The 27,306-nt window shown below is 48.4% G+C and overlaps 1 protein-coding gene across 1 annotated transcript; it reads right to left on the bottom strand.

Annotated features, from left to right (window-relative positions):
- Positions 1–409: 409 nt before the first annotated feature.
- Positions 410–24,371, bottom strand: STIP1 (stress induced phosphoprotein 1). The gene is made up of 14 exons (XM_084823592.1): positions 24,244–24,371; positions 19,130–19,339; positions 17,493–17,634; positions 14,819–14,960; positions 12,971–13,139; positions 12,195–12,321; positions 11,074–11,176; positions 9,811–9,931; positions 7,919–8,015; positions 5,499–5,623; positions 3,638–3,674; positions 3,154–3,257; positions 1,797–1,969; positions 410–904 (listed from the first exon to the last, which is right to left on the bottom strand). The coding sequence occupies exons 1-14, from the start codon at positions 24,250–24,252 to the stop codon at positions 832–834; spliced, it is 1,632 nt and encodes a 543-aa protein (XP_084679718.1). The 5' UTR covers positions 24,253–24,371; the 3' UTR covers positions 410–831.
- Positions 24,372–27,306: the final 2,935 nt, after the last annotated feature.

Raw genomic sequence — 27,306 nt, 5'->3', positions numbered from 1 at the left:
TGTTTGTATATTCACAGGTGGAGACACTGCAGTGTCCTATATTGTTTATAATTGTGAGGAACTTGAATTGTAAAATGTGTATGTATATATAAGCCTTTTTATCTTCTTACATACCTTTTTACATACTAGACCATTCGTATGTGCTATACCGCTGACGAAGACTTTAGGTCGAAACATGTTTGGTTTTGCTTGGTACTAGTTACTTCTGGTATTGCTGGATATTACAGCACAGCAGTACTGCATTTTCCTCTACTGTCTTTTAATGTAAGCTTTTAGCCTGCATAGATAAATACTATCAGATATTTCTGTATTTTTTTAATATCTTCACCAGTTTGCCTATCCCAATTGTTTTATCACTCTGGATCAGACAGGCTAGCACCTTAAGACAAAGGGAGGCGACTCAGGAAGCCAAGGCAGCCAAGTTTGCTCTTTTATTGGGTGTGCAGCAGACAAAAAATGCAGCCTCACAGCTGAAAGAAACCAGACAACAAACGAGTGATGAGCGCTCCTCGCACCATAGCTGCTGGCAAAGAGAATTAAAAACTGCAAAAGGGAGAGGGAGAAGAAGAGGAAGGCAGCTCACAAATGGAAATAACTGCTGAGAGACAGAGCGATTGGCCACGACGATCGATAAACCAGCCCCTGTGCTGGCAGGGTGGCTTGGTGTGCGCGCGCACGCGTGTGGAAGAGACCGACACACCACTCAACTGTACAAGTCTCTGCCTCTGACAGAGGGGGACGCGCCCTTGGACTGCGCTGCCACTGCCAGCATCCAGAAGTCCCAGCTGAACTTTCAACCGTGGAAGGAGGGAGGGCGCAGAGTCAAAATCATCACCGAATTGCAATCAAACCAACATCCATGAGCTTCTGAATTTTCTGAGCGATAACAGGATTCTTCAAGTGTCTACAGAAAGGAGGGAGAAGGGATTTGTCAGGACCTTTGCCCCTCTGCACAAAAAGGACTGAACCATGGTATGGTGTTCCTACAGCCATAATGGATCTCTCTATTAGCACCTTCCTACAAGCAATTGGCCTGGTGGGGGCTTCAAAAGCTACTGGGCAATGAACTATTTAAGCAAAAAAGCACAATCAGGCACTGCCAAGGGCAAAGCCAACACAGATTTCTAGTCCCTTGGATGTGGAGATATTTCTGAAACAGAGGCAGCTTCTGCAAAAGGCTTCAAAGAACAGAGCTTCTTTGTTTATATCCTGCCTTTTCCTCCAAGGAACCCAAGGTGATGTGCATGACTGTCCTCTTCTCTGTTTTATCCTCACAACCCTGTGAGAAAGGTTAGGCTGAGAGTCAATTATTGACCCAAAGTCACCCAAGTGAATATCATGGCAGAGTGGGAACTAGAACCCGGTTCCTAGCCCAACACTCTAACCATTATACCACACGGGCTCTTTTGCTTGCCTCTGCGTTGCCACGGGTCTTACCTGTCCCCTCTCCACACCTCTTCTCATGCCACTACACTCCAAATTAAGAAGCTTTTAACAATTCTGAATGCTTATGTACTGAAAAGCTGAATCCAAAAGAGCATGCAAAATTAAACACAAAAGTTAGCATATGTGCTGACCTGTATTTATTCCAGCAGACTGCGAATTGCTCTGTGTCTTAATGGCATTCGTACCTCTGTCTTAATAGTGAACACTGCTTGAAACTGGAACTTCATCTCTTCTCAAGACACACACGAGCGGGGCTGGCCTATCTCGGATCAACCGACCCACCCCCACCCACGCCAACCAGACTGGCCCAGGCCTACAGCTCCCTCCTTCCCTGCCCTGCCCTCACTCACTCGCTTAGTGCTTGCGGGTCTTTCTGCATCTGTTCCAGGATCAGCCTCATGGCCGGGTCACTCATGATCTGCTGCACTTCAGGGTCTGCCATGGCACGACGCTTCACATCCTCAGGGTTGTCGTTGCGATTATACTGGGACATGAGGCAGCGCTGGTAACCCTCTGCAGCTTCCTGGAGAAGACAGCACTATGAGGGAGCTTGGAAACAGGCGTCTCCCACCCCCTCCATTATTTTTGTCCAATGGCAGCATGTTCTGGGCAACGCTCACCAAATTCCCAATTTCTCTGCAATATCATCTAGCCTCAACTGGAATGGGCTGGAAGACCACTTATTCCTTGAGGGCATGAAGGGTGTAAAGGTGGCTTGGCATGATACAGACAATCAGAACTTTTTTCCGTTCTCCCATAATACTATATCTCCTTTGAGTTCTTCAATGACACTGATGAACAGTAGATTCTGGACAGACACAAGGAAGTGGCCCTCTGCACAATGCATCATTAACTTGCAGAATCTGCTGTCCCAAGTAGTGATGGCCACTGGCTAAGATGGGTTTAAATTGAGCCATCTTTAAATCAGACAAATTCAAGGATGGGAGGTCTGGCAGCAGCTGTTAATTAAATAATGACTAAATGGAACCTGCACTGAGCAGGGGGTTGGACTCGACAGTCTTATAGGCCCCTTCCAACTCTACTATTCCATGATTCTATGAACCTCCATGCTCAGAGGCAGAAAACCCCTGAATACCAGTTGCAGGAGGACAAAGAGCAGGGGAGGGAGGCTGTTTCAGGCCCTGCTTGTAGGCTACCTGGAGGCATCTGGTTAGCCACTGTGGGACACAAGATGCAAAACTAGATCAGGGTGGGTAACACGCAGGCTGTAGGCTGTCCCCAGCCATCCCCCCAGTTTTTGCCCCCAAACAAGGCATGTTTTACTGCAGAATCGCAGGGATTCTTGCTGCCGCCAAATTTTGGCGGAAAACTCAGCGGCAAAGCAAAGGTGTGGGGTGGGGGTTCCCAAAGTCTTATCCAGCAGGCCTCTTATGTTTTTGGCATACATTGATAGCTGGATGGGTGTGTGCACATGCAGTTAGGAGCACAGGAATGTGCAGATGAACTTAAAATCTTTAAGAACTTCCCCAGGAGGAATAACTGATGTCGCCTCAAAGGCTGGATTTCCCTAGGAATGGCCTTCATCCATGATCAGGCTCAGTTTTATCTTGCGGGAGGGTGGGGTAGAAGGGAACTCTCCCCAACCCCCCCCCCCACCTCTATCCTCTTCCTGTTTCCTGCCTCTGTAAGGGAAGCCAGCTCTTTCCCCCTTCCCCTGCAATAGCAGTGTACCCAGCAAGCACTCACCTTGCAGTTGGAGTCCAGCTCAAGGGCTTTCTGATAGACGTCCATGGCTTTAGTATAATCTTTCATTGCTTCCAGGGCTGCTGCCTTGCGTGTGTAGCCCTTGACTGAAAGCAAAGAGCAAGCCATCAGTGCTCTGAACGTGGCAATTATGTAGCTGCACCCCCACCCCCAACTTCATAAAATCCGGGTCTTCTTTCTATTCTTCTTTAATTCAACAGGGGTCCTGCTTAAGCGCAGGCGAGCTCTTTAAGCTGACTGGCTGGAAGCTGTACCTTCTCAGCCCAAATGCAACTCAAGGGTCAAACTGTGCCTTGAGGGACTTTTAGACAACCTGTTGTTAAGTTTAAATCCCCATCTCCCACCTCCTGCTATCCTGTAAATCCCTGTCCCTCATCTGATGTGTGTCTCTATGCTCTTCTTCCCCTTTTAACGTCCTCAATCCCCCCACTGCTCAAAGTTAGCATGCTCAAGTCCAGGTACTTACTGAATGAGGGTTCTAGATGGATACACTCTTCACAGTCCTGCAAAAGGAGGAGGAGAAGCTATTTTTTAAAGATCACATTCTCAGGAAAGAGCACAAGTTTTTCTCTCCTCCCACCTGGTCATTCTCCAGCCTTCCAAATCGCCAGTGTACAGCTCTGGGTGTCTCCATCCCCTGCTTTCAGACTGCCACTCTGGGAGTGGGTCTGAATCCCCAGTTAAGCCTGCCTTGGGGTGGAATTACCTTGTAAGCCCAGCAGGTGGGCTCAGCTCATTTAGCAGTACCAGAGAATCTGAGCTGATGGTCAAGACAACTCCCTGCAGGGAACCATCACATCACTAAGCCCAAGAAGTTCACCTTGAACCATCCATGCCTGCTGTGGTGTGTCATATAACCAGATGTAAGTAGATTAGAGGTTTAAGTGTACAGTGCCAGCTAGGCCTTGTTGTGCCAAAGGACCCGAGGACATTTCAAGCACTTGCCTCTAAGGCCTAGTTCACATAAATAGCAGACACTGTGCTAAACCTGGCTCTGGACCTAAATCGTAAGGTGGGTGGGATGGGGAATCGCATGGCTGAAAGATGCACCGAAAACAATGCCCTACACACAGAAAACTAGATGTCAAGGAGAAGGATTCCCTTTAGCGTAGCATTTTCCCCAGACATACTAGGTTTCATTTTTACATCTGAAAGCATTCAACTACAGGATCCTCAAACTGCAATCTTAAGTGTGATGATCCAGAAACACTTGGTTTTTCATGTGAACTACGCCTCAATTTCTATTCAGTTCAATTATTCTGTAAGCAGCCAGGTATTGTTAATTCCCAAGGTCTTAAAAACACAGATACGACAGCCAGCTGGTTTTGAAAACAAGGAAGTCCCCAGATTGTCTTCGCCCAGAAACAAAGTTAGGCACTTGGTGTTCAGGATCAGGTGCTGAACTGGCAGAAAAATCAGGAGGGAGGTTTGTTTTAAAAAAAGTGAGTGCTCAAATCAACATTTGTTTAATGGTGGGAGAACACTGCCAGGCACACCAAGTGACAGGGTCTCCCATATTAAAGGCCTCTGCAGAGCAAAAAGGCTTCTGGTAATCCAGGTTAGCCAAATTAGATAATCCTCTACATGATATAGAGGAAGTAGAAAGACTGCAGAAATCACTCCGAGGCCATGAGCCAGACACATGCTTACAGGGAGAAAATACTGCTCTTGGACAACAGTTTCAAAACTATTTTTAGGTAATCTTCAAATGCCTGAAGGGCTGTCATGTAGAAGATGGCAAAGGCTTGTTCTCTGCTGCATCCCAGAGGGCAAGACTAGATTCTAATGGGCTTGTTACAGAAGGATTGATTTTGGTTGAATATTAGGAGAAACATCTTGGTGGTAAGAGCCAAGAGACAATGGAACCAATTACCTAGAGGAGGAACCTCCTTGTTGGAGTTCTTCAAGCAGAGGCCGTCTGGCCATCTGTTGGGGGATACTCAATTTCCTGCATTGAGCAGGGTCTTGGAGCAGACTGCCAACAAAGCCCCTTCGAACTCTATGAGTCTAACTCCAGGAGGCCCTTTCAGCATTGGACTTGTCTGCCACTGAACCACAGCACTTTGCAAGGGATTCTGGGCACATTCCGAAGGCACGCTCAGTTCTCAGAGCACTGGCCAAGCCTCCTGGGCTATTGCCTCGCATGAAGAGAGCATACCCTTGGACATGGGCCAAAAGTCCTCTGCAGCTGTGCATTGTGGGAGAAGGAAGGCACTGGCTGGTGGAAAAAGCCCTCTTCCAGGGAAGCTTGTCCACCAGGACTCATCTAATTGGGGAACCCCTGATAAGCTTATGGGGGGGGGAGCAGCTCCCCTGGAACATATTACCTTTAGTGCTAGCTGGAATTCCAGTAATTTGGTGTAGCAGGCAGCCCTGTTGCTGTAGAGTTTGGCATCGTTGGGGTTGCGTTTGATGGCTTCTGTGTAGTGTTTCATTGCTTGTGGATAGTCCCCTGCAAGAAAGAGCAGAGGTTTCTACTAGGAAGCTGTTAAGTCAGAATATTTTAAAACCACCTAGTAGCTTGGTGCAAGAGGCTTAGGTGTGAGATGGGCACCAGCGCCACTAGAAACAAGATGAAATATTAAACAAGTTGGTTTATTAAAGGGATATTTTGTACATAAGGAAATACTAATATTTACTTTGGGGTTTTCAAAAGAATGCTTGCTGATACTTCTTAAGGACTCAAGAGACGCTTTTGCCAATACAAGCCTTTTAATGACGTCTTTTACACCTGAGGCCAAATTCCCTAACCCAGCCAAATTCACACACAACCAGGTCCATCTCTCATGTACAGTCTTCCTCTGACTCCCAAAGCTCCTCTGGTTGTACTTCTGGATACCTGGACCGCTTCTCTAGGTTTTAATGCCTGCTTGTGTAACCTTCTAGCAGGATCTTAGGGCAGCTTCCTGGCACAATGCAGCCACCTGCTCCCTACTCCTGTTCTTCACCAGCCACGAATGGTTATCCCACAGAGAAAAATAGCTTAATATTCAGGCCTTAGCTATTCACTTTATACTCAGTTTTCTCCTAGTCCTTCTGGATCACAACAAACTGTGGCAAATTCTGAAAGAGATGGGGGTACCAGACCACCTTACCTGTCTCCTGAGAAACCTGTACGAGGATCAAGAAGCAACAGTAAGAACCAAACATGGAACAACTGATTGGTTCAAAATTGGGAAAGGAGTACAACAAGGCTGCATATTGTCACCCTGCTTATTTAACTTATATGCAGAGTACATCATGAGAAACGCCGGGTTGGATGAATCACAGGTCGGAATTAAGATTGCCGGGAGAATTATCAACCTCAGAGACGCAGACGATACCACCCTAATGGCAGAAAGGGAAGAGGAGCTAAAGAGCCTCTTGTTGAGGGTGAAAGAGGAGAGTGCAAAAGCTGGTTTGAAACTCAACATTAAAAAAACTAAGATCATGGCATCTGGCCCCATCACTTCCTGGCATATAGAAGGGGAAGAAATGGAAGCAGTGACAGATTTTATTTTCTTGGGCTCCATGATCACCGCAGACGGTGACTGTAGCCATGAAATTAAAAGACGCTTGCTCCTTGGGAATAAAGCTATGGCCAACCTAGACAGCATAGTAAGAAGCAGAGACATCACCTTGCCGACAAAGGTCTGTCTAATCAAAGCTATGGTTTTTCCAGTTGTAACGTATGGCTGTGAGAGCTGGACTATAAGGAAGGCTGAGCACCGAAGAATTGATGCTTTCGAACTGTGGTGCTGGAGAAGACTCTTACGAGTCCCCTGGACTGCAAGGAGGTCAAATCAGTCCATCCTAAAGGAAATCAACCCTGAGTGCTCATTGGAAGGACAGATACTGAAGCTGAAGCTCAAATATTTTGGCCACCTAATGCGAAGAGAAAACTCTCTGGAAAAGACCCTGATGCTGGGAAAGACTGAAGGCAAAAGGAGAAGGGGATGGCAGAGGATGAGATGGCTAGATAGCATCACCGATGCAATGAATATGGACTTGAGCACGCTCCAGGAGAGAGCGCAGGACAGGAAGGCCTGGCGTGCTATGGTCCATGGGGTCACGAAGAGTCGGACACGACCTAACGACTGAACAACAACAACAACCAGCAGACCAACCTGACTCTCCCAACAGACTGACGAGGGATAAGAGGTAAGTAGAGTCTCCTTGTTCAGAGGCAGCAGACCACTGAAAAACAGTTGCTGGGGAAGAATGGAGAAGGAAGTTGTCTTCCCACCCTGCTTGTGGGATTTGTCAGGGGAAGCAGGTTGCCTGCTGTGGGGAAACACAGGATGCTGGATGAGATGGATCTTGGATTTGATTCAGCAGGGCTTCTTTTACATTACTCACAATGCAAGGTGTGAGCACCATCACTATCAGTCCCGTACTGCAGAACAGTGGCTTATGTAGGCCCACCTACATATGTTTTTGGCCAAGCAGATTTAAACTAGGTCTGGTTCCCCAACTGGTGGTTTGGTTCAAAGTGCTGAGCAAATTATGTTTATTGCATGACCTAACGTGCCAGTCGGCAGCAGTGTCCCAACTTATTAAGTCTCGCACAAACCCATTTTCCACTGGATGGATCAGTAGCCTCCAGGTGTCACAGGACAATTTCTGCAGTAACAGATGAAATGTAGCTATGCTCCTGGCATTTCCAAAGTAGTCCTCTGAAGCTCACAAGGAAGCCCCCTATGCTCTTTGCAATGGGTACCTGTCAGCACACACAGCAACAACACACACACCAAGCACAAACCCTCACCTTTCTGGAAACACTCGTTGCCTTTGTTCTTCTCCTCCAGAGCCAGCTCAGGATTGATATAGGCTACCCTTTCCTGTTCTTTCAATATTTTCTCAGCCTGAAAAAGGAAGTAGGATTGAACATTATCAGCTCCTCCAATTTCTGGAAGCCCTGGCAGATGTGGGGGTGGTTATGGTGCAGCCAAGCCTCATTGTATGGCAGGCAGGTGTGTATTCGAGTGCACTGAGGTTATCATTTAATAGAATGACACCCCCCCCCCCCCCCGGACAGAGAGGTTCTAGTCCTGCCCTTCAGCCCAAACCCCAAATATAATATTATTTATTCTGGAAAATATTTATCCCCCTTAAGACATAAAGCTCCAAATCTGCAGCTTCTCAGTTCTTAAGGAAGCCGGGGACACTGTTGGCTTTGTGGACTTCTGCAGTCGCTCTGAGTTAGCAATTTCTGCAGCAGCTCCAGAGCACTGACATATTTAAATTGGACAGACTGCCTGTCGGGTCTGATGGAGAAGGGCTGCAGAAAACCTGCTATGCATGCAGAAAGTCCCAGGTTCGATTCCTGGCATCTCCAGGTTTTTAAAAAAGGATCAGACAGGGTGGCATGAAAGATCTCTCCTTGACACCCTGGAGAACCCCTGCCAGTCAGAGCAGACAGTGGACAAATACTCTGAGCTGGTATAAGGAAGTTTCCCATGTGCCTGGAGAGGAGCCACAGCTTAACCGACAGCTCTGCATGTCCAGAGCTCCTGGCTCAACCCATGGAAACTTTAGTTAAAGCAGCCGGTGATGGGAGAGCCCCTTCTCGGCCTGAGACCCTGGACAGCCACTGCTAGCCAGCATACACCAGCCTTCTCCAACCTGGTGCCCTCCAGATGTGTGGATGGCTGGGGCATGCTGGGAGTTGCAGTCCAAAACATTTGGAGGGCACCAGGTTGGGGAAGGCTGGTGTAGACAATAATGAACGAAGGGCCAAATGGGAAGGACTGCGGCTCGGTGGTAGGGCCCCTGCTTTGCACACAGAAAGTCCCAGGTTCAATCCCCAGCTTCTCCAGGGAGGGCTGGAAAAACTCCTGCCTGAAACCCCGGAGAGCCACTGCTGCCAGTCAATGTTGACAATACTGGGCTAGATGGACCAAGGGTTTGACTCAGTAGGCCAGTTCACATGATCACAGGGGTGGGGGTGGCAGAATCACACTGCAGGGAGAGGTAGGAAAACCATGACACACGCGCCCCCCCCCATGACTGAGGAACCACACAGGGCAGGGTGGTTCCCTTGCCCATCCCTGCTCCGTGGTTCCTTCGTTGTCCTCCCGCCGCTGCGGCTGCGTATTCCAGCCGCCGCCACAGTGGGAACAGGGTTGTGTTGGCTACTCCAGCCATCACTACGCAACCATAGTGTTTGGCCGCGCGGGCTAGAGCATCGCTGGACGTTCCGGGTGCTCTAGGAGGCTGTCTCTATGGCTGCCACAATTTCACCACAGAGTGGCCGAATATACCGATGGAGCATCCAACAGACGACATGGTAAGTCACGCTGGGGCCCCCTACCCGCTCTGCAGAGGGTGGGTAACGAGGATGGGTAACTTACCGATCGTGAGCGGGAAAAACGCTCCCCCCATGACACTCCGACCCACTGTGGGTCACTCCTGAATGCGAACCACAGTGGGTTAGTGTGTCATCTGAACCCTTCCAACGTCCCTAGGGTAAAGACAGTTTCCTGTGATGCGAGGCTGGGAAAACTGATGGTGGTGGAAGGGGGAGAGCAGCACTGCTTGAGAGAGCCTGAGATCGCAGGTGCTGCTGGAGCATCTGGATTGGGGGGGGAGGGAGGGAGGGAAGAGCTACACAGTCCAACTTTCAATGCTGCATCGAGGCTCTTGGAACCAAACACTTGCCTGCTGACACTTTTTCAACACATCCGGAATCCTGTGCTCAGCCAAAGACTTGTTGTAAAACTGAATGGCTTCCTTGTACTTCTCCTCCTTGAAGTAAGAGTTGCCGACCCGGGCGTAAGCTCTAGATGCAAGAGAACATGCCTAGAATGGGGAGCTGGTAAGCACCGAACAGGGGAAGACTCCTGACCCACAACTCCCATGAGGTTTGGTTGTCAGGGATGGGCACATGTGAAAGCTGTGAAAGAGGCACATTCCATGCTAGGGATCATGAGGAAAGGGACTGAAAATAGTATTGCCATGCCTTGATGCAAATCTATGGCACAGTCATACTTTAAAATCTGATTTAGACCCCGTCTTTCTACCAAAAAATGGCACGCAAGGGGGCTACTTGGAATTTTGTGCAGTTCGGGTTGCCACATCCCAGAAAGGGTATTGTGGTGCTGGAGAAGGTGCAGAAAAGAGCAACTAAAATGATTAGGATGCTCAAGCACGTCCTCTGTCAGTAAAGCCCACACCATCTAGGGCTTTTTAAGTTTAGAAAAAAGGTGAGTAAGGGAGGGACACAACAGAGGTGTACAGAACCATGCATCGTGTGGAGAAAATGGATAGGTCTTCCTTCCCATAACACTAGAATCCAATGAAGCTGAACGAAGGATAAACAAAAGGAAGTACTTCTTCACACAGCACATAGAAGAACTGTGGAATTAGATAACAAAAGATGTGGTGCTGGCCACAAACTTAGATCGCATTAGAAGATTAGACAAATTCATGGAGGATATGGCCATCAATGGCTACTAGTCAGAATGCCTGTGTGGCAGAATGGCTATATGCTACTTCCAGGATCAGAGGCACCATACCCTCGGATACCAGCTGTTGGAACAACAGTGGGAGAAGTCTACTGCCCTCACGATCTTCTTGTGGGCTTCCCAGGGGCACCAGAAAAAAAATGAGAGCAGCCCTGCCGGGTCAAACTGAAGGTCGGCCTCACCCAGCATCCTGTTTCTGACAGTGGCCAAGCCAGAGGCACTGGGTTGGCGACTGTGAGGAACAGGACGCTGGACAGTTTGATGCCGCAGGGCTGCTCTCATTTTGTTTTGCTAGAGAAGCTAACAAATGTAGTGGTTTTATAGCACAGTGGCATCAGATAAGAGCAGGTGAAAAGGCTGGGCTCTTCAAGAAACCCCCAATGCCACTCCAGTGGACTTAGGGCAGGGGAGTTGTTTTCAAGAGGGGTTTGCTGCGATGGCAGCGCTTGCCACTTACTTGGCAATCTGCCGGTAATCCTCCCGGTTCTCACGCCCTACCTCGATGGCCTGCTGGCACAGCTCTCGGCACTTGCTGTAATCTCCTTTCTCAAAATACACCGCTAGAGGAAAAGAAACACACACATACGCAGAAGTGAACTCCTGATTTCCCAAGACTGGGTGAGCTATGAACAACGAAGTGGATCTCTCTGGGGGATTGTCTCCCTCTATATATACCTGCCCAGGCCCTTAAGTTCATCTTCTGAGGCCCTTCTCCAGGTGCCCCTGCCAGAAGAGGTGAGCCATGTGGCTGTGAGGGAGGGCCTTTTTGGTGGTGACACCCTGGTCGTGGCATGCCCTCCATAAAGGCTGGCCTGGCACCTCTGTTGTGTCCTTTTTGGTGCGAGGTGAAGTCCTTTTTAATTCTGCCAGGCTTCTGCGTTTGAGTGCTTTTTCACTTCTTTGCACTACTGTTTCTCTAATGCTATTTTAACTTGTTTAAGATGTTATGTACGTGCTCTATTTTTATATTTCATGGTTTCACTTTCCATTTGTGAACTGCCCAGAGAACCTTGTAGAAGAGAATAGCAGCTAGGAATAACAGCTGGAAAGACCCTGGTTAAATTTCACCTCCACCACAAACTTCCCAGCAGGCCACAGGCAAGCCACCATCTCTTAGCAGCCTTGCCCAGCATCTGGTGCCCTCCAGATGTTTTCGACTTAAATTCCCATCAGCCCCAGTGAGCAGACCAATGGCCAGGAAAGTTGCGAGTTGTAGTCCAAAACATATGGAGGGGAGGAGGTTGGGAAAAGCTGCCTCACAGAGTTATGCCAAGGATATCTGAGAATGTATGTAAAGCATCCCGAACACTAAAAACCAAGCAATTTACTATGAGTCAGGACTACACCGAAGCACTCTGCACGAAGATCTAAACAGCCATCTGTTGAGTTTCCTTCTTCCCAGGATATGAAACACTGCTTGATTGCCCACAATATTTTAAAGTAACTTTACTGACCTGGCTCATCTGCAGCCCAAGTACCCTGCCACCCCTTTTTGCTTGTCTTTTACACTGCCACAGACTGCTACGTGCATCAACTCTGCCTGGGGTGGGAAGAAGGGTCTCCCCATCATCACCTCACCTGCTTGATTAGTGATATAGGTCATGTTGCTTGGATCCAGCTCCTTTGCTTTGTCGTAATGCTTCAGGGCTGTCTCGAAGTCTTTCTTCTTGTAAGCCTCGTTCCCCAGCTCTTTCTCCTTAATAGCCTGAAAGGAGACCGATGCATCTTTATTGACAGATATGCTAGAACAGCAAGGCATGGTCCTCAAAAAATTTAGCCAAGGGGTCTCTGCCCTGGTATGAGGCAGCTTCTCATCCTCATGGCTTTTTAGCCTCACCATTTTAGAGTTGGGACCAGGGCATCTGATGGATCACCTGCCTACATATGAATTTGCCCAGTATTTGAGTTCATCAGAAGAGGCCCTGCACTTCAGAAGTTAAGTGAGTGGCTACTAGAGACAGGGCTCTCTTGGTTGTGGTGTCCCGGCTGGGGAGAGATCCTCCCTAGGCAGATCTCAGTGTCCTTTCAGCACTGCGGGAAACTGTTTTTAATCAACTGAGGCTTGGTTTGGCTTTGTATTTGAAATAATTGATTTGTGATGTATTTTAGACTGTTTTGACAATATGGGTTTTGTATGCCTTGGATATTTTGCTAGCAGAAGGTAAGGTAGATAAAATACTTAATTTATAAGACTGTGATGACCATTAAAAAGTTTCAAAGAAAATAAAGGCACAGTGTAAGCCTTTTGAATAAGTACATAAATAAAATTCAGGGGAGCATGTGCCAGTGGGAGCTTGTGGTGCTAAGCACTCTGATGCAGCCCAGTCTCCTGGCCAATGGCTAGCAGGTAGTACCTGCTTCTTATTCTCTGGCAGGTCTTCCTCCATGGGCTCTGGCTTGGGCTCCTTCTTGGGGGGCGGAGGAGGGGGCGGAGACATTGCCTCGTCGTCATCGTCCGCACCGGCTAAGTCGACTCCAAGCAGCACTCCTAGGGTTGTCATCACCCGTGGGTCCTTCAGTTTCCTGCAATGGAAGCAGGCCACAAATGGGTCGCGTGCACACATACGTGCAGCCTGGTGGACTAAGTGCTAGAGGCCTGGGTTTGTCTACCTCTGCCACAGACCCTCTATATAGCTGTCACCAACAGATCCAAAGCTCCTGTGGTGGCCATGTCTGTTTGTTTTTCCCTGCAACAGAGTATGGCATAAGCTTTCATGGACTAGAGTTCCCTTTATCTAGTCTGCGAAGCTTATACTGTAACACACCTGTTCGCCTATAAAAGTGCTGCAGGGCTCTTTGTTGTTTCTGCTACAATTGTCTCATGAACCTGAAAACACTTCTGCCAAACTTCACAGGCATAACATAACTCCCAGATTCTGTTTTTTCCTGGTTGCAGTGAACACATATATCGCATGCGCACGCGCACACACACACACACACACACACACACATATCTCCTAATTCAGTGATGGTTTGGCAAAATCCGGGACGTGCTTGTTATTGATTAAATTGTTTCACAAACTTTTACCAGGATGAATGAACCACTTTTTTGAATGGGCAATTCCCTTGTCTTTGAGGGAAAACAGAACCGTCAGTAAAAGCAATGAGACTTGCGTTCATGATTATCTACCGAGCACGTCATCTTTATGCACTATAACTTAGGTCTCTGAACTGGGATTTGCATGTAATGCTCAACCATACAGAAATGGCTCTCCAGCCCACACAACTGCCTTGCCTAGCCAAATGGGATGAAGTCTACTGCTGTGCTCTCCTTCCTGTTGTTTGAACGTTTTATTTCTTTACTTGATTTCTTTCTGTATCTCTGCACACTTCAAAAAATGAATATTTTAAGAAGAAAATCAGAATAAAGGGAACTCAGGCTGTTGAAGTGGTTTGTCCTGCCCAAGCCTGCAGAGCACTTATGCCTCCGTGGTAGCAATGACTCATTCAAATGCCTGCCCTGTTATCTTTTGATGGTACTTCCTGTGCTTTACCACATGGGTGCTGAAACATCCCACAGCCCCAAGGGCCACATTGAGAACATAAGAAGAGTTGTGCTGGATCAGACCAAGGGTCCATCTAGTCCAGCATTCTGTTCACACAGTGGCCAACCAGCTGTTGACCGGGAACCTACCAGCAGGACATGAGTGCAACAGCACCCTCCCACCCATGATCCCCAGCAGCTGTTGTACACAGGCAGACTGCCTCTGATACTGGAGGCAGCATGTAGCCATCTGGGCTAGGAGCCATTGAAAGGGATATCCTCCATGAATTTGGCCAATCCTCTTTTAAAGCCATCTGGGCTAGGAGCCATTGAAAGGGTTATCCTCCACGAATTGGGCCAATTTAAAGCCATCCAAATTGGTGGCCATCGCTACCTCTTGAGGAAGTGAATTCCACAGTTGGACTGTGTGAAGAAGTCCTTCCTTTTATCTGTCCTGAATCTCCCACCAATCAGCTTCATGGGAGGACCCCACTGGGTTCCAGTATTATGAGAGAGGGAGAAAAATGTCTCCCTCTCCACTTTCTCCACAACATGCATAATTATTCCCCTAGGGGAAGTCTGTCAGAGGCTGCATGCCAGAATTAGGGCCCAGAGTCTGGACAGCTGTGCCAGATGTCTGGACTAGGTGACCCTTTGGTCTGACCCAGCAAGACAACTATGTCACATGAATCCGGATCCCACTGAGCTCGGCACTTACGTCCCCAGCTCTGAAGGCTTGTTGCGGAGCTGCTCAATCAACTCTCTGTAGCTTGGATCGTTCAGCAAGCCTCTCGTGCGGGGGTCGTTCTCCAGCTTCTGGTAGAGGTTAGGCATGTTGAAAGGGTTCATGAGATTCCTTTCTGGGGGGTTGGGGGAAGAGAGAAGAAATGGTTACTTCCAGTGATACACAGCAGGAACTTTGATAACAGGTTGTCCTCTGTCATCTGCAGCTACAACCTCTGGGGAAATGCAGAAGGCGGATTACCTCATGCAGGGCATGAGGCGCTTGCTGTTACCTGCCTGCACAGCTCACATCCTTCAAGAGCCAGCCCACGCTGAAATACTAGCTCTGCCAAAGGCTGAAAGCTCTGGAGCCTAAGAAGCCGGGAAGGCCCAGCCCTACAGTTCTGACTCGCACTACCAAAGGGCTGAAACCCATCTATCTGCAGGATCCCTCCTTCGTTCAGTAATAGGTGTCTGCAGCCAGTGTGCCTACACAGCTCTCGGAGCCAGGCAACACAGAAAGGAACCAGCGCTCTAGAAAAGGCCTCATCAACACATCCATTTCACATTTCGTAAGAGAGGTTTTAATCCCTCCTTGATCCAAGATACTACAATCCCAGAGACTTGCTAATTTCAGGATTTCTCACCTCCAAGTCAGAATGTCTTACAGAAGTTCTGCCAGCTGAGGTCAGAGCACTTCCCCTTTCCCTCAGCTCGAGCATGTTCACACCTATCAGGAGGCATCACAGCACTGGGCACCCAGAGAGGCTTGTTGAACCCGTAGCTCTGTGGTTCTTCTGACAAGCAGAAGGCCACCGAAGTTGAAATCCAAACACATTTACCAGGGAGCAAGTCCCATTGAACTCCATGGGACTTACTTCCCATTAGATGTGCATAGGATTGTATTGTCAGATTCCAGCTCTTCTTCATAGCTAGCTAAAACCGCAAACAGGCCCACCACATGCTCACTGTGAGGAAACGCCCGTCCATCTGGCTTCTTTGGAAAAAGCTCTTGCTTTTCTGCTAGGCTTGATCAATCCTGTGGGTTTTAGCCAATATATACATTTAATTTCCATGTGAGCAAAGTAATAATTTGAAGCAAGAAGCATACTTTGTTTTTGCTTCAGATCATGCACAAGAGCTGTAGCAGGTATTTTTTCAGGAGTTAAGTAAATTATGTTTAGGCTTCCTTTAAGGGTAGAACCCCCTCAGTGCTGTTTTAGGTACTCGTTTGAACACGCTGTTTTCATGTTCATTGTTTTACATAATGTTTGAGAGAGAGAGAGAGAGAGAGAGAGAGCGCACGCCTCACAACAACCCTGTGAGGTAGGTCAGACTTTAGAATGAGTGACTGGTCCAAAGTCACCCAGTGAGTTTCATGGCTGGGATTAGCATCCAGATCTTCCGAGTCCCAGTCCAAGGCTAGCTGCACCACACGGGCTCTCCAGCAGCCCTGCTTTCCGCATTAGGTTTGCAAAACATGGGCTCTGTCATTGTCAGGGTTGTATCTGAGCCCACAGAGTCCCAAAGCAGCTCTGATTCTGAGGAAGAGAGGCAACGCGTGGGGGAGGAACTTTCTCAGACTTCAGAGGTGCAGCTGGAGGGGGAGCCCCCCCCCTTCTCACATACATCCCTGGGAGTGACAGCGAACTAGGGGTGGAAAGGGGAGGACAACCTGAACTTTTAGATGCGAGGCGCAGACGCAGGCACAAGCGAGAGATCGCAGGGGCCAAGCTTTGGCGCTCAGCCCAATTGGCTCGACATCAACAACTGAGCCCAGAAGCATCATGGGAAAGGGGGAGATCTTCCCCTCCCACCCCTTAAGTTCATAGAATTGCGGCCCTTTTCCCTACTGGAGATCAACTGACTTACTTTCCCTTTGAACCCCCAGATGGCCGTTCCTTTGTAGTTCTCCGAGTCTCTAGCAATTAGCATCTGTATGCCTCATTAGGGTAAATGGAATTAAACCCTTGGAAAGCAGCCCTTTTGTCTGAGAGTTGATTTGGCTACTGGAGTATTCAGTAGGCAACAGGGGAATCCTGACAGTCATACCTGGATGCTTTTCAGATCCATTTTATGTAGCATGCAAGAGTTCACCAAAGAGGGCTCTGCTCTTTCTCATGCAGGGGGCTTGTAAAGTGACATCACTGCATTTCAAGCTCCTGCACTCTTCTACCTCAGCCTGGGCCACTCAAACTGTTCCCAAGTCCACCTGCAGTTCTTTCTCCCAACCCAGATCTTTTAAAACTTCCGGAATTATGCTGAGGTGGAGCCCCCACAACTGACAAATCACCACCAAGAATGCTGTGTGTTGTCGTAGGACGATCACGGGATGACTGCTCCTTTAGGACTGGGCCTTCTAGCAATCGACTCAAATCCACCTGTCAAATCCCATTTGACTCCTGCAATGTGCATTGCACCCCGTGCTCCAGACCTATGCTTCTGCTACCAACAGGAGGCACCAATGCACTCAGAGCTCCGCAACTGCAGGACAGCTCTCAGTGTAGCATCATTCTTTTTTTTTCCTTGAAAAAAGAAAATGACGTCTTGGATTCCCATCACGGATAATGTCTCAACCTCCCACTTCAAGTGAAACACAGAACTAGCACAAGTGCAAACAAGTTTTGAGAGATAAGGAAGGAAGCCACTGGAGCGACAGCTCCCCTAACCTGCCAGCCTGGACTCCATGTTTTGCAGCCCTTCCTTCAGTTGCGCATTGCCCGGCTCATGCTTCAGCCCTTCCGCATATGTCTTCTTGGCCTCCTCAAAGCGGTTCAAGAATTCCAAGGCAGCTGCCTTCCGGGAGTAGCCCTGCAAAGAACAAGAAAAGAGCCAGGTCAGTGGGTATATTTGGAGAGAAGGCAGTGAGGCTAAGGGTCCATCCTCCATCGCCACAGAAATTGGCGACGGTAACAATGAACCCTCTAGTTCCTTCAGGCTTGCAGATATCTACTTGCCTGGTCGACTGTGCCAGCTGCCAGGGGTTAGAAGATGTTGCAGGCCAACAGAAGGGCCTGCTGCTGTGGGTTGCCGTATTTACTATCAGCCAGTTCCCAAGTCCACCTGCAGTTTTTTCTACCCTGTCCCTCTGGAAGGAAGAGCCCAGGAACCCTGACTGCTTCACCAACTAGCTGGGCCAGAAAAACCTGCCACACATACCAGCATTTTCTTATGAGACTCTATCTTTGTATGGATTTTAATTGTAAGAGAGACCAGGAGCCAGACTTGGCCAGAAAGAGACGCATTTCTAAATAAATACATAAATAATTTTCAGGTCACCAAATTGTGCACATTGGATGAAGGCTGTTCAGCGGTGCACTTGGGGCAATAATTTGGGGCAAATGTCCAAGGCCCCTCTCAGCAGAATGAGCAGCAGGGCCCCCCCAAGACAGCAGCAGGGCTGACTTACCACATTTTGAAGTGAGCACAGTAATGCATATTACTATCTAAAGCCCTCCCCACCCATATAAAGCCATTAAGTCCAGAGGAGAGGGCCTGTAAGCCCATTAAGTCTAGGGGGACAGAGGCCGCATAGGAGTCCAGAACAGGGGTGGGGAATGTGTGGGCTTCCAGGTGTTCTTGGACTGCAACACCCATCAGCTCTAGCCAGCATAGCCAATGAAGAGGGATGAAGGGAGTAGGAGTCCAACAACAACTGGAGGGCCACACGGTTCCCATCCCCGGTCTAGAATTACCTAACTGCACCATTGAATCTGTTTGTTCTTTCTTTTAGTCTCTATGGGTGCTAAAAATCACTACTGTAGGCATATCAGGTAGTCTAGACATTTGGGGGTGGGGAGGTGCTATTTGCAAGGATGAGCAATTCCCATTTAGCCTGAAGATCTCTTATACATAATGGTCACTTCTGGTGGCTAAGCAGCCTGCATAGGAAATCAATGAACAATGTAATGGATAGCATGTAGGCACTCTAGAGTAGTGGTTAGAATGCTAGGCTAGGGCCAGGGAGACCTAGATTCAAATTCAGCCGTGGAGTTACTGCATGATTTCGGGCCAGTTGTTCTCCCTCAGCCTGACCTACTTCACGGTGTTTTTGAGAGGGTAAAACGTGGGGTGAGCCATATATGCTGCTCTGAGCTCCTCGGAGGAAAGGCAGGATAAAAATGCTGTCGGAAGGCTTGAAGCTGCCTTGTAGGAGCTTTTTGCAAGAGACGCGATGCACCTTTCTCTTGGGCACTGCGAATGGAGGCAGGGCAATGCTTGGGACCCTGCAGGACCAGAAGTGATGTGGGGAATGGGGAGGTCCCCACTGCTGTGTCAGGACTGCCTGACCAAATGGGCTTCTCACCTTGCCCCACTCTGGCTTGAGCTCAATGGTCTTACAAGCATCTTCCAGGGCTTTCTGATATTCGCCTTTCTTGGCGTAGGCAGCAGACCTGTTGCTGTAGAGCACATGGTTGGTAGAATCCAATCTGATGGCCTCTGAGTAGTGTTTGACCGCTTCAGCTGTGTTGCCTGAGCTCAGGGCCTTGTTACCCTTCTCCTTCAATTCGTTCACCTGATGAGAATCATAATAAAGTGTGTCAAAGGCTTACTGAGAATTCTTTGTGCTAGTAACACAGTAACGTAACCTATTTATCCACTGAACTACTTCTTACCAAACGCCCTGGGTGAGTTACTCCCTATCATATACCTCACTGTTGCCATAATCTTAGAGCGAGACATTTTACTATGGCTCACCACCAGGGAGTACTGGTGTTGAGCCAGAAGAATGGCCTCTGCTCCCCCTCATAGACCTCCTTTCAGAGCTTCAAAAAATTAGTAAGATGATGGCCTTCCTAGGCTTATCATACACATGCTTGCACAGTTGCTTACCCAATATGCAAGGTAGCAAGCAACACAAACCAAGATGATGATGATAATAAAACCTTAACATTTGTGTAGTGCTTTCAATTATTCAGAGTGCCTCACTATATTATTGAGCTCCAGTCCAAACAAACACCCTCGGTAAGCCAGTATTATCATTCCCATATTGCAGATGGAAAGACTGAGGCTAATGCACCAAGCGAGTTCAGGGCAGAGATGAGATTAAAACCAAGGACTTCCTGATTCATAGCTCAGTCTCTTAACTACTAGACTACACCAGTTCCCCAAAGGATATGGACTTCAACCAATGAGTTTGTACAGCGCAGTGGCATCGTGAAGTGGTCTGGGTATGTGCTTCCTGTGCTCCAAAATGTACAACTCAAATAGCCAGCCCTGCCTTTAGACAACAACTGCTACATTTTGAGGATTCACTCCAATCTCCAGATAGAAGCCTGGGGGTGGTGGGACTGGAAGTGCATTTTACTTCACCAGCTGAGCCTCTCACAAGCTGTCGGGCTCGAAAATCAAGTAGCTGTATTTAGCAGCAAGAGCTTACAGAGGGAAGAAATCTATACGTAAAGAACATGTTACACTTTGGTGATTTTGGTGAAAGTATAGGACCTCTCTCTCTCTCTCTCACACACACACACACACGCTGAAAACATTTTTCCTTTTTATGAATGACAATGGTGGGCATGCTTTCTTCTAAACCTCAACTAACATTTTGTAGGGCCTCCAAGGGGCCAGAGCCAGCTGTCAGCAACTGGTTGACCACTCCTGGTGTTAAGATAATCCCAGAAATTGCTTCCCTCTTGGATGAAATGCAGCACGCCGAGGGACTGAAAGGTCCTCAGGCGTGACTCACGGCTTCCACAGGTAGCAACTCCTGTTAAGGAGCTCCAGAGGAAGCAGAATCAAGGCCACAGTTTCTGCAGCCTGCATGAATTTGCAGCCCCACAATCTGCCGATGCAAACAGAGCAGTGTCCCTGTTGCATCTGAGGCTGCTCCCGGGGGGATTGGCAAGCCGGAGGCAGCTCCTTCTGAATCACAGCTCCATTCAGATGGGGATTGATGGCTGAAATTACAGATGACCAAGAGGAGAATAATCTCCACTTTTAGCAGCATTGATTTGGGACAAACATTCATGCTATGTATGTAAAGACACAGGTCCTCCCTATCTTAGTTTTAGAGGAGACACAGATGCACGATAAGACATGGCAAGTTTTAACACATAAGCCAATGAAGGGCAAAACTCTGCAGACTAGAGGTGGCCTGCCTTCTCTCAGAGAAGGCCTTTACCCTTTACACATACCACACTTTCGGGAGGCGAGAGAACGAAAGCTGAAGCCATAGTTTTATGAAGTGATGCAGGTGGACTACGGCCAGGTTGCCATGGTATAACCTTGGCAGTTTCACTCTCTTCTGTCTGCCCTACAGGCCCTGTTTTTCACTTGAAAGCTGGAAAACACCACCTTCCTAGAGTTTTGGCATCTCTTGTTAAAAGACAATTGCTTCCCACACTCCTTTTCCCACACAAGACAAAGATATAATTAGTGTGGGGAGGTAGCTCTTATGATTAGTGGGAGGTGGCCCGGCAGGACCATTGCTCAGTGGTAAAAGGTTGCAATGTATGCAGAAGGTTCCAGGTTCAGTTCACTACATATCCCTAGTAGCAGGATCAGGAAAGACCTCTTTCTGCTAGAGATCGCAGAGAAGCAGCTGCCAGGCATAGCTGTCTTATACCAAGCCAGAGCATCAGCCCATCTAGCTCAGTACTGCAGTGCCTCTCCAGGGTTTCACACTGGGGTCCTTTCCTGCCCTATCTGGGGATGTCAAGGATTGAACTTGGGACTTTTGCACACACAGCATTTAGCTCTGCCACTGAGCTACAGCCCTTACCTATTGCTTAGGAGTGCAACTGAAATGCCTTCCTCAAAGTTTCCCTGCAGTAGTCGCCAAACATGCTGCAATGGGCAGGCTGTGGTTGGTAGGTCCAGAATGCTCCCTCAGTAAACAAACATGCTTTTAGAAGCTGGAAGGCTCCACTGCTGTTTGTCCAGGTAACCAAAGCAGCCCGGCTTTTGTCTCATCTCTCAAGCTGCAGCATCCATACCCAAAGCACCTTTCCCACTCATGCAAAAGGCTAACCTGCCTCCCAAACATAAAACATTGGGGAAACTGTCTCCAAAGCGCTTAATTCAAACCACAGATATGATTCCATTCACCTAGGAGCTGCCCTTTACCAAGTCAGGACAACAGTCCATCTAGTTCTGTATTGTCTAGGCCAGCCTTCTCCAACCTTGTGCCCTCCAGATGGCCATGCTGGTTGGGGATGATGGAAATTGTAGTCCAACACATCTAGAGAGCACCAGGTCAGGGAAGGCTGGTCTACATCAACTGGCCACAGTTCTCCAGGGTTTCAGACTGGCCACCTTTCTCAGCTGCCAAGGATGGAACCTGGAACCTTCTTCAGGCCAAGCATTGTGCTCTAACACGGAGCTACAGTCCTTCCACCACTTCTAGCTGTTCCCTAGACTAACCCTCCAGTCTGACCATCGCTATGTGCACCATGCACTCCTCCACAGATGTTTCTTGCCATAATCTAGAGCACTAGAATCACAAGGCCAAGTCAAGCCCCCCACAAACATGAAAGACCAAACTTCCAGGATAAGGTTGAGCTTTGGCATTTGTGCAATACTACTGACCCCCCAACCCTTACAGGTTGCCTTACTAACCAAAATCCCATCAAGATGTTGCGTCTAATCTAAAAATGTCTTTAGACACCCCTTCCCATGCCTTCCCTCTAGGACCTCACCTCAAGGACTAGGGGCAAGAGAATAGCAGTTAAACTGTTGTAAGAATGGATGGGATAACATATATATATGCAAGTCACTTAGAACATTCAAAACCTGCTATATGAAAGGTCAACACTGACATGATTTCTGGTACTGCCAATTTTTTGCTATTATTGCTTCTAGGACCAACCCCTACCTTAACATCCCACCCTAAAACTATGTCTCCTTCTAACTCACATTCCCATGATCTCCTGCAAATATATAGCCCCTCCATCTACATTATTCCCCCAGTACCCCCACCATAAACCTTCTCCTCAAGTCCACCTTCTCATAATCCCTCACAAAGACCTAGGCCCTCTGCCGCACACACTACTACATCATTCCCTCAGTGCATCACCTCCTATCCCACCCTCCACCTTCCCATGATCTCCTGTACTCCCAAGGCCCACCTCCCCATAATCTCTCACCCTGTTATAGCTCTAATACCACACATTATTACCACAAGGCTCCCACCTTCCTGTACTGTTGTGCACAGATATAGCTTTATTTTCACACATGATTTCCTCAGGTCTACTTCAAACTATAACTGCAGCTTTCCCTAACCTGTTGCCCACCAGATGTTTTGGCCTTCAACTCCCATCAGCCCCAGGCAGCACAGTCCATGATCAGGGATGCTGGGAGTTGTAGCCCAAAACATCTGGAGGAGACCGGGTTGGGAATGCTGCAATCCCCTCTTCAGACCGCCCCCCATTTACCTCAAACATTCCCTCCTCTTACTATCTTACCCCATCGTGACCACCACTGCAAGCACCATCTCCTGCAGCATTCCCCCTTCTGGTGCCTTCTGGCTGTGTTGGACTACAACCCCATCATCCCCTGCCACCATGGGCACCATGCTGCCTGGGGTGATGGGGACTGTAGTCCAAGACAGCCAGGGGGCACTAAGTAGGGGACTTAGTACTCCCTAACCCTGACCCCCATGTTCCCATAAATGCCCTGCAGAGATATTTTATTCCCGTACATTCTTCTTTGAAGAATCCCAAGGTGTGACCTACTTCAGACCTTCCCACAATACACTGCATCTAACCCTTTCTTCACGTTATTCCCTCAGTACCCCCAAACCCTCCCCACTTCAGACCCCTCCCACCTTCCCATAAAACTATACGCAGATATGGTCTTCTATTCAAACAACCTTCCTTCAAGACCCCCTTCAGACCTTCCCATGATGCCTTGCAGTTATACCCCTTTCTCCACACACTGTCCCCTCAAGACGCCCCAAACTCTGTCCATTTCAGAAGCCCACACACAACCTCCCATAATCCCTCGTGCAGATATGGTCTTATATCCGTCCACGCTTGTCCCCTAAGGACCCCGAAACTCTCCCCATGTCAAACCCCACCTTCCCATAATCCTTTGCACAGATACGGTTTTATATCCATGCAGCCTTCCCTCAAGACCCCCTCCAGGCCTTCCCATGATGCCTTGCCAAGTTATGCCCCTTCCTCCCCAGTGTCCCCTCAAGACCCCGCAAACTCTGCCCAACTCAGAACACCACACGCAACTTCCCATAATCCTTTGCCCCTTCAGCCACGTTATTTTTAAGGCCCCCCACCCCGCCAACGGGCCGCGCCTGGCAATAGCAGTCGTCCCCCCGCCAGGCCCCTTCCCAGAATCCCTTGCAAGGACACAGCGTTACGCCACGCATTTCTTCCCTCAAGACCCCCGCTCCATTGACCTCCCCGTTCCCATGAGCCCCTGCGCGAGGCCTAGCTGGCCTCGCCTCCCGCCATAATCGCCCACCTTCTCCATGGCGCCGACCGGGTCTCCGCGCCACTGCTGCTGCTACCGCCGCCTCTTCTATTTAAGCCTCTCTTCGCTCGCTCCTCTCTCCTTCCTGCACCCGCCTTTCCTTTTCCCTTCTGGAACCTGCTAGAACGCTCCCGCCCCGCCCCCCTGATTGGCTCCCGCCTCGCGCGCGACCGCGCCCCTCCTCTCCCTCCCGCGCGCTGATAGGCCAGCCCTCCCCACAAAAGCGCTCTCCCGCCCCAGAACGCTCAGTCTCTCTCTCTGAAACCACGCCCTTTCCTCGGCCGCATTGGCGAGCATCTCTGTCCTTCCTGGCTCCGCCTCAATTCCCGCCCCCGCGGCGCGTGATAGGTTATCCGGCATTGGCCGTCACGCTTGACAGACTGAAAGGGGGCGGGGCTTGAAGAACGGCAACAGGGAGCCGCGCTTGGAAGCGGCCTCCTTTCTTATCCAAGGACCTGCCTTCAGGTTTCATTGAGCAAAGCTACGCTGCGCTCTTATTGGTCAGTGGTGGCTTCAGGCGTCATCGGAGGCTGCGCTCATTGGCTGGAGGGTTTTTTCAGTTCTTTCTCATTGGCTACCTGGATTTCTCCTTGTGGGAGGTCCTTCAATGGGTAAAAAAGAAAGAAAGTGACGTCAGCGCCATGCCTTTAAAAAAATGGGTGACCGGAAGCCAGTTTTTTCTCCCTCTGATTTTTTCTCAAGGTATGATGTAATGGAATCTTAATACACTTTTCCAAGTCCTTTTTTTTAATTGTTTTTCCCAACTTCTGCAAAATAAAACATTTCATTGAATTACATTTTTAAAGCTGCTTTTACCTCTTTAAATTTTTGATCACAGTGGGTTATGAATAATTCTAGTTGTGTATATGCAGGGAGCTAGCATAGTCCAGTCCTGGGCGCTCTTGCAAGAGGCTCATATTATTGCATCCTGGCTGCGTCGTCATTACAAGCTTTGTGCAAACTTGAGACATGGGAACCTGTGGTCGGTTTGGGGGCTGGAGCAACTCCCCTGGGTGGAAAGGTTACAACATCTGGGATTGTTTAGCTTAGAAAAAAGGTGAGTAAGGAGAGACATAACAGAGGTGTTCAAAATTATGCATGGTGTGGAGAAAGTGGAGAGGGAGACGTTTTTCGCCCTGTCTCATAATGCTAGAACCCAATTGGGGAAGCTGATTGGTAGCAGATTCAGAACATATACAAGGAAGGACTTCTTCACACTGCACATAGTTAAACCCTGGAATTCACTTCCATGAGAAGAAATGATGCCCACTAACTTGGATGGCCCCTTCATGGATCACTGCCTTGTTGTGGCGAAGGGGCTTGCGTAACTCAGTGAAGCCATAAGCTATGCCGTGCAGGGCCACCCAAGACAGACAGGTCGTGGCGGAGAGTTCTGACAAAAAGTGGTCCACTGGAGAAGGAAATGGCAACCCACTCCAGTATTCTTGCCAAAAAAACCCCATGGAACGTATTACAAGGCTAAAAGAGATGACGCCAGAAGATGAGCCCCTCAGGTCGGAAGGTGTCCAATATACTACTGGGGAAGAGCAGAGGGAATTCCCAAGTAGTGCCAGAAAGAGTGAAGCGGCTGGGCCAAAGCCGAAAGGACACTCAGCTGTGGATGTGTCTGGTGGTGAAAAGAAAATCCGATGCTGTAAAGAACAATATTGTTTAGGAACCTGGAATGTCAGATCAATGAATCAAAGTAAGCTGGAGGTGGTCAAACATGAGATGGCAAGATTGAACATCGACATCTTGGGAATCAGCGAACTAAAATGGACAGGAATGGGCGAATTTAATTCAGGTGACCATCATATCTACTATTGTGGGCAAGAATCCCTTAGAAGAAATGGAGTAGCACTCATAGTCAACAAAAGGGCGGGAAAAGCAGTACTGGGGTACAATCTTAAAAATGATAGAATGATCTCAGTACGAATCCAAGGCAAACCATTCAACATCACAGTAATTCAAGTCTATGCCCCAACCACTGAGGCCAAAGAAGCTGAGGTTGATCGGTTCTATGAAGACCTACAACACCTTCTAGAACTAACACCAAAAAAAGATGTCCTCTTCATCATAGGGGACTGGAATGCTAAAGTAGGAAGTCAAAAAATCACTGGGACAACAGGCAGGCATGGCCTTGGTGTACAAAATGAAGCAGGACAAAAGCTAATAGAGTTTTGCCAAGAGAACACGCTGATCATAGCAAACACTCTTTTCCAACAGCACAAGAGACGACTCTACACATGGACATCACCAGATGGTCAATATCGAAATCAGATTGATTATGTCCTTTGCAGCCAAAGATGGAGAAGCTCCATACAGTCAGTAAAAACAAGACCTGGAGCTGACTGTGGCTCAGATCATGAGCTGCTTCTTGCAAAATTTCGGCTGAAATTGAAGAACGTAGGGAAAACCACTAAACCATTCAGGTAAGACCTAAATCATATCCCTTATGAATATACAGTGGAGGTGAGGAATAGATTTCAGGGATTAGACCTGATAGACAGAGTGCCTGAGGAACTATGGACGGAGGTCCGTAACATTGTTCAGGAGGCAGCAACTCAATCCATCCCAAAGAAAAAGAAATGCAAGAAAGCCAAGTGGCTGTCTGATGAGGCTTTACAAGTAGCTGAGGAAAGAAGGGAAGCAAAAAGCAAGAGAGAAAGGGGAAGATATATCCAACTGAATGCAGAGTTCCAGAGAATAGCAAGGAGAGACAAGAAGGCCTTCTTAAATGAACAATGCAAGGAAATCGAGGAAAACAACAGAATGGGAAAGACTAGAGATCTCTTCAAGAAAACTGGAGATCTCAAGGGAATGTTTTGTGCAAAGACGGGCATGATAAAGGACAAAGAAGGCAGGGACCTCACAGAAGCAGATGAGATTAAGAAGAGGTGGCAAGAATACACAGAAGAACTATACAGGAAAGATCTTAATGTCCTTGATAGCCATGATAGTAATGTCCTTGATAACCATGATAGTGCGGTCACTGAACTTGAGCCGGACATCCTAGAGAGTGAAGTCAAGTGGGCCTTAGGAAGCATTAGTAAC

This window comes from Heloderma suspectum, chromosome 17, assembly GCF_057233095.1.
Source record: "Heloderma suspectum isolate Gila_16-S chromosome 17, 16-S_ref, whole genome shotgun sequence".
Lineage (NCBI taxonomy): Eukaryota > Metazoa > Chordata > Lepidosauria > Squamata > Helodermatidae > Heloderma > Heloderma suspectum.
This window is presented reverse-complemented; position numbering and strand designations above follow the sequence as displayed.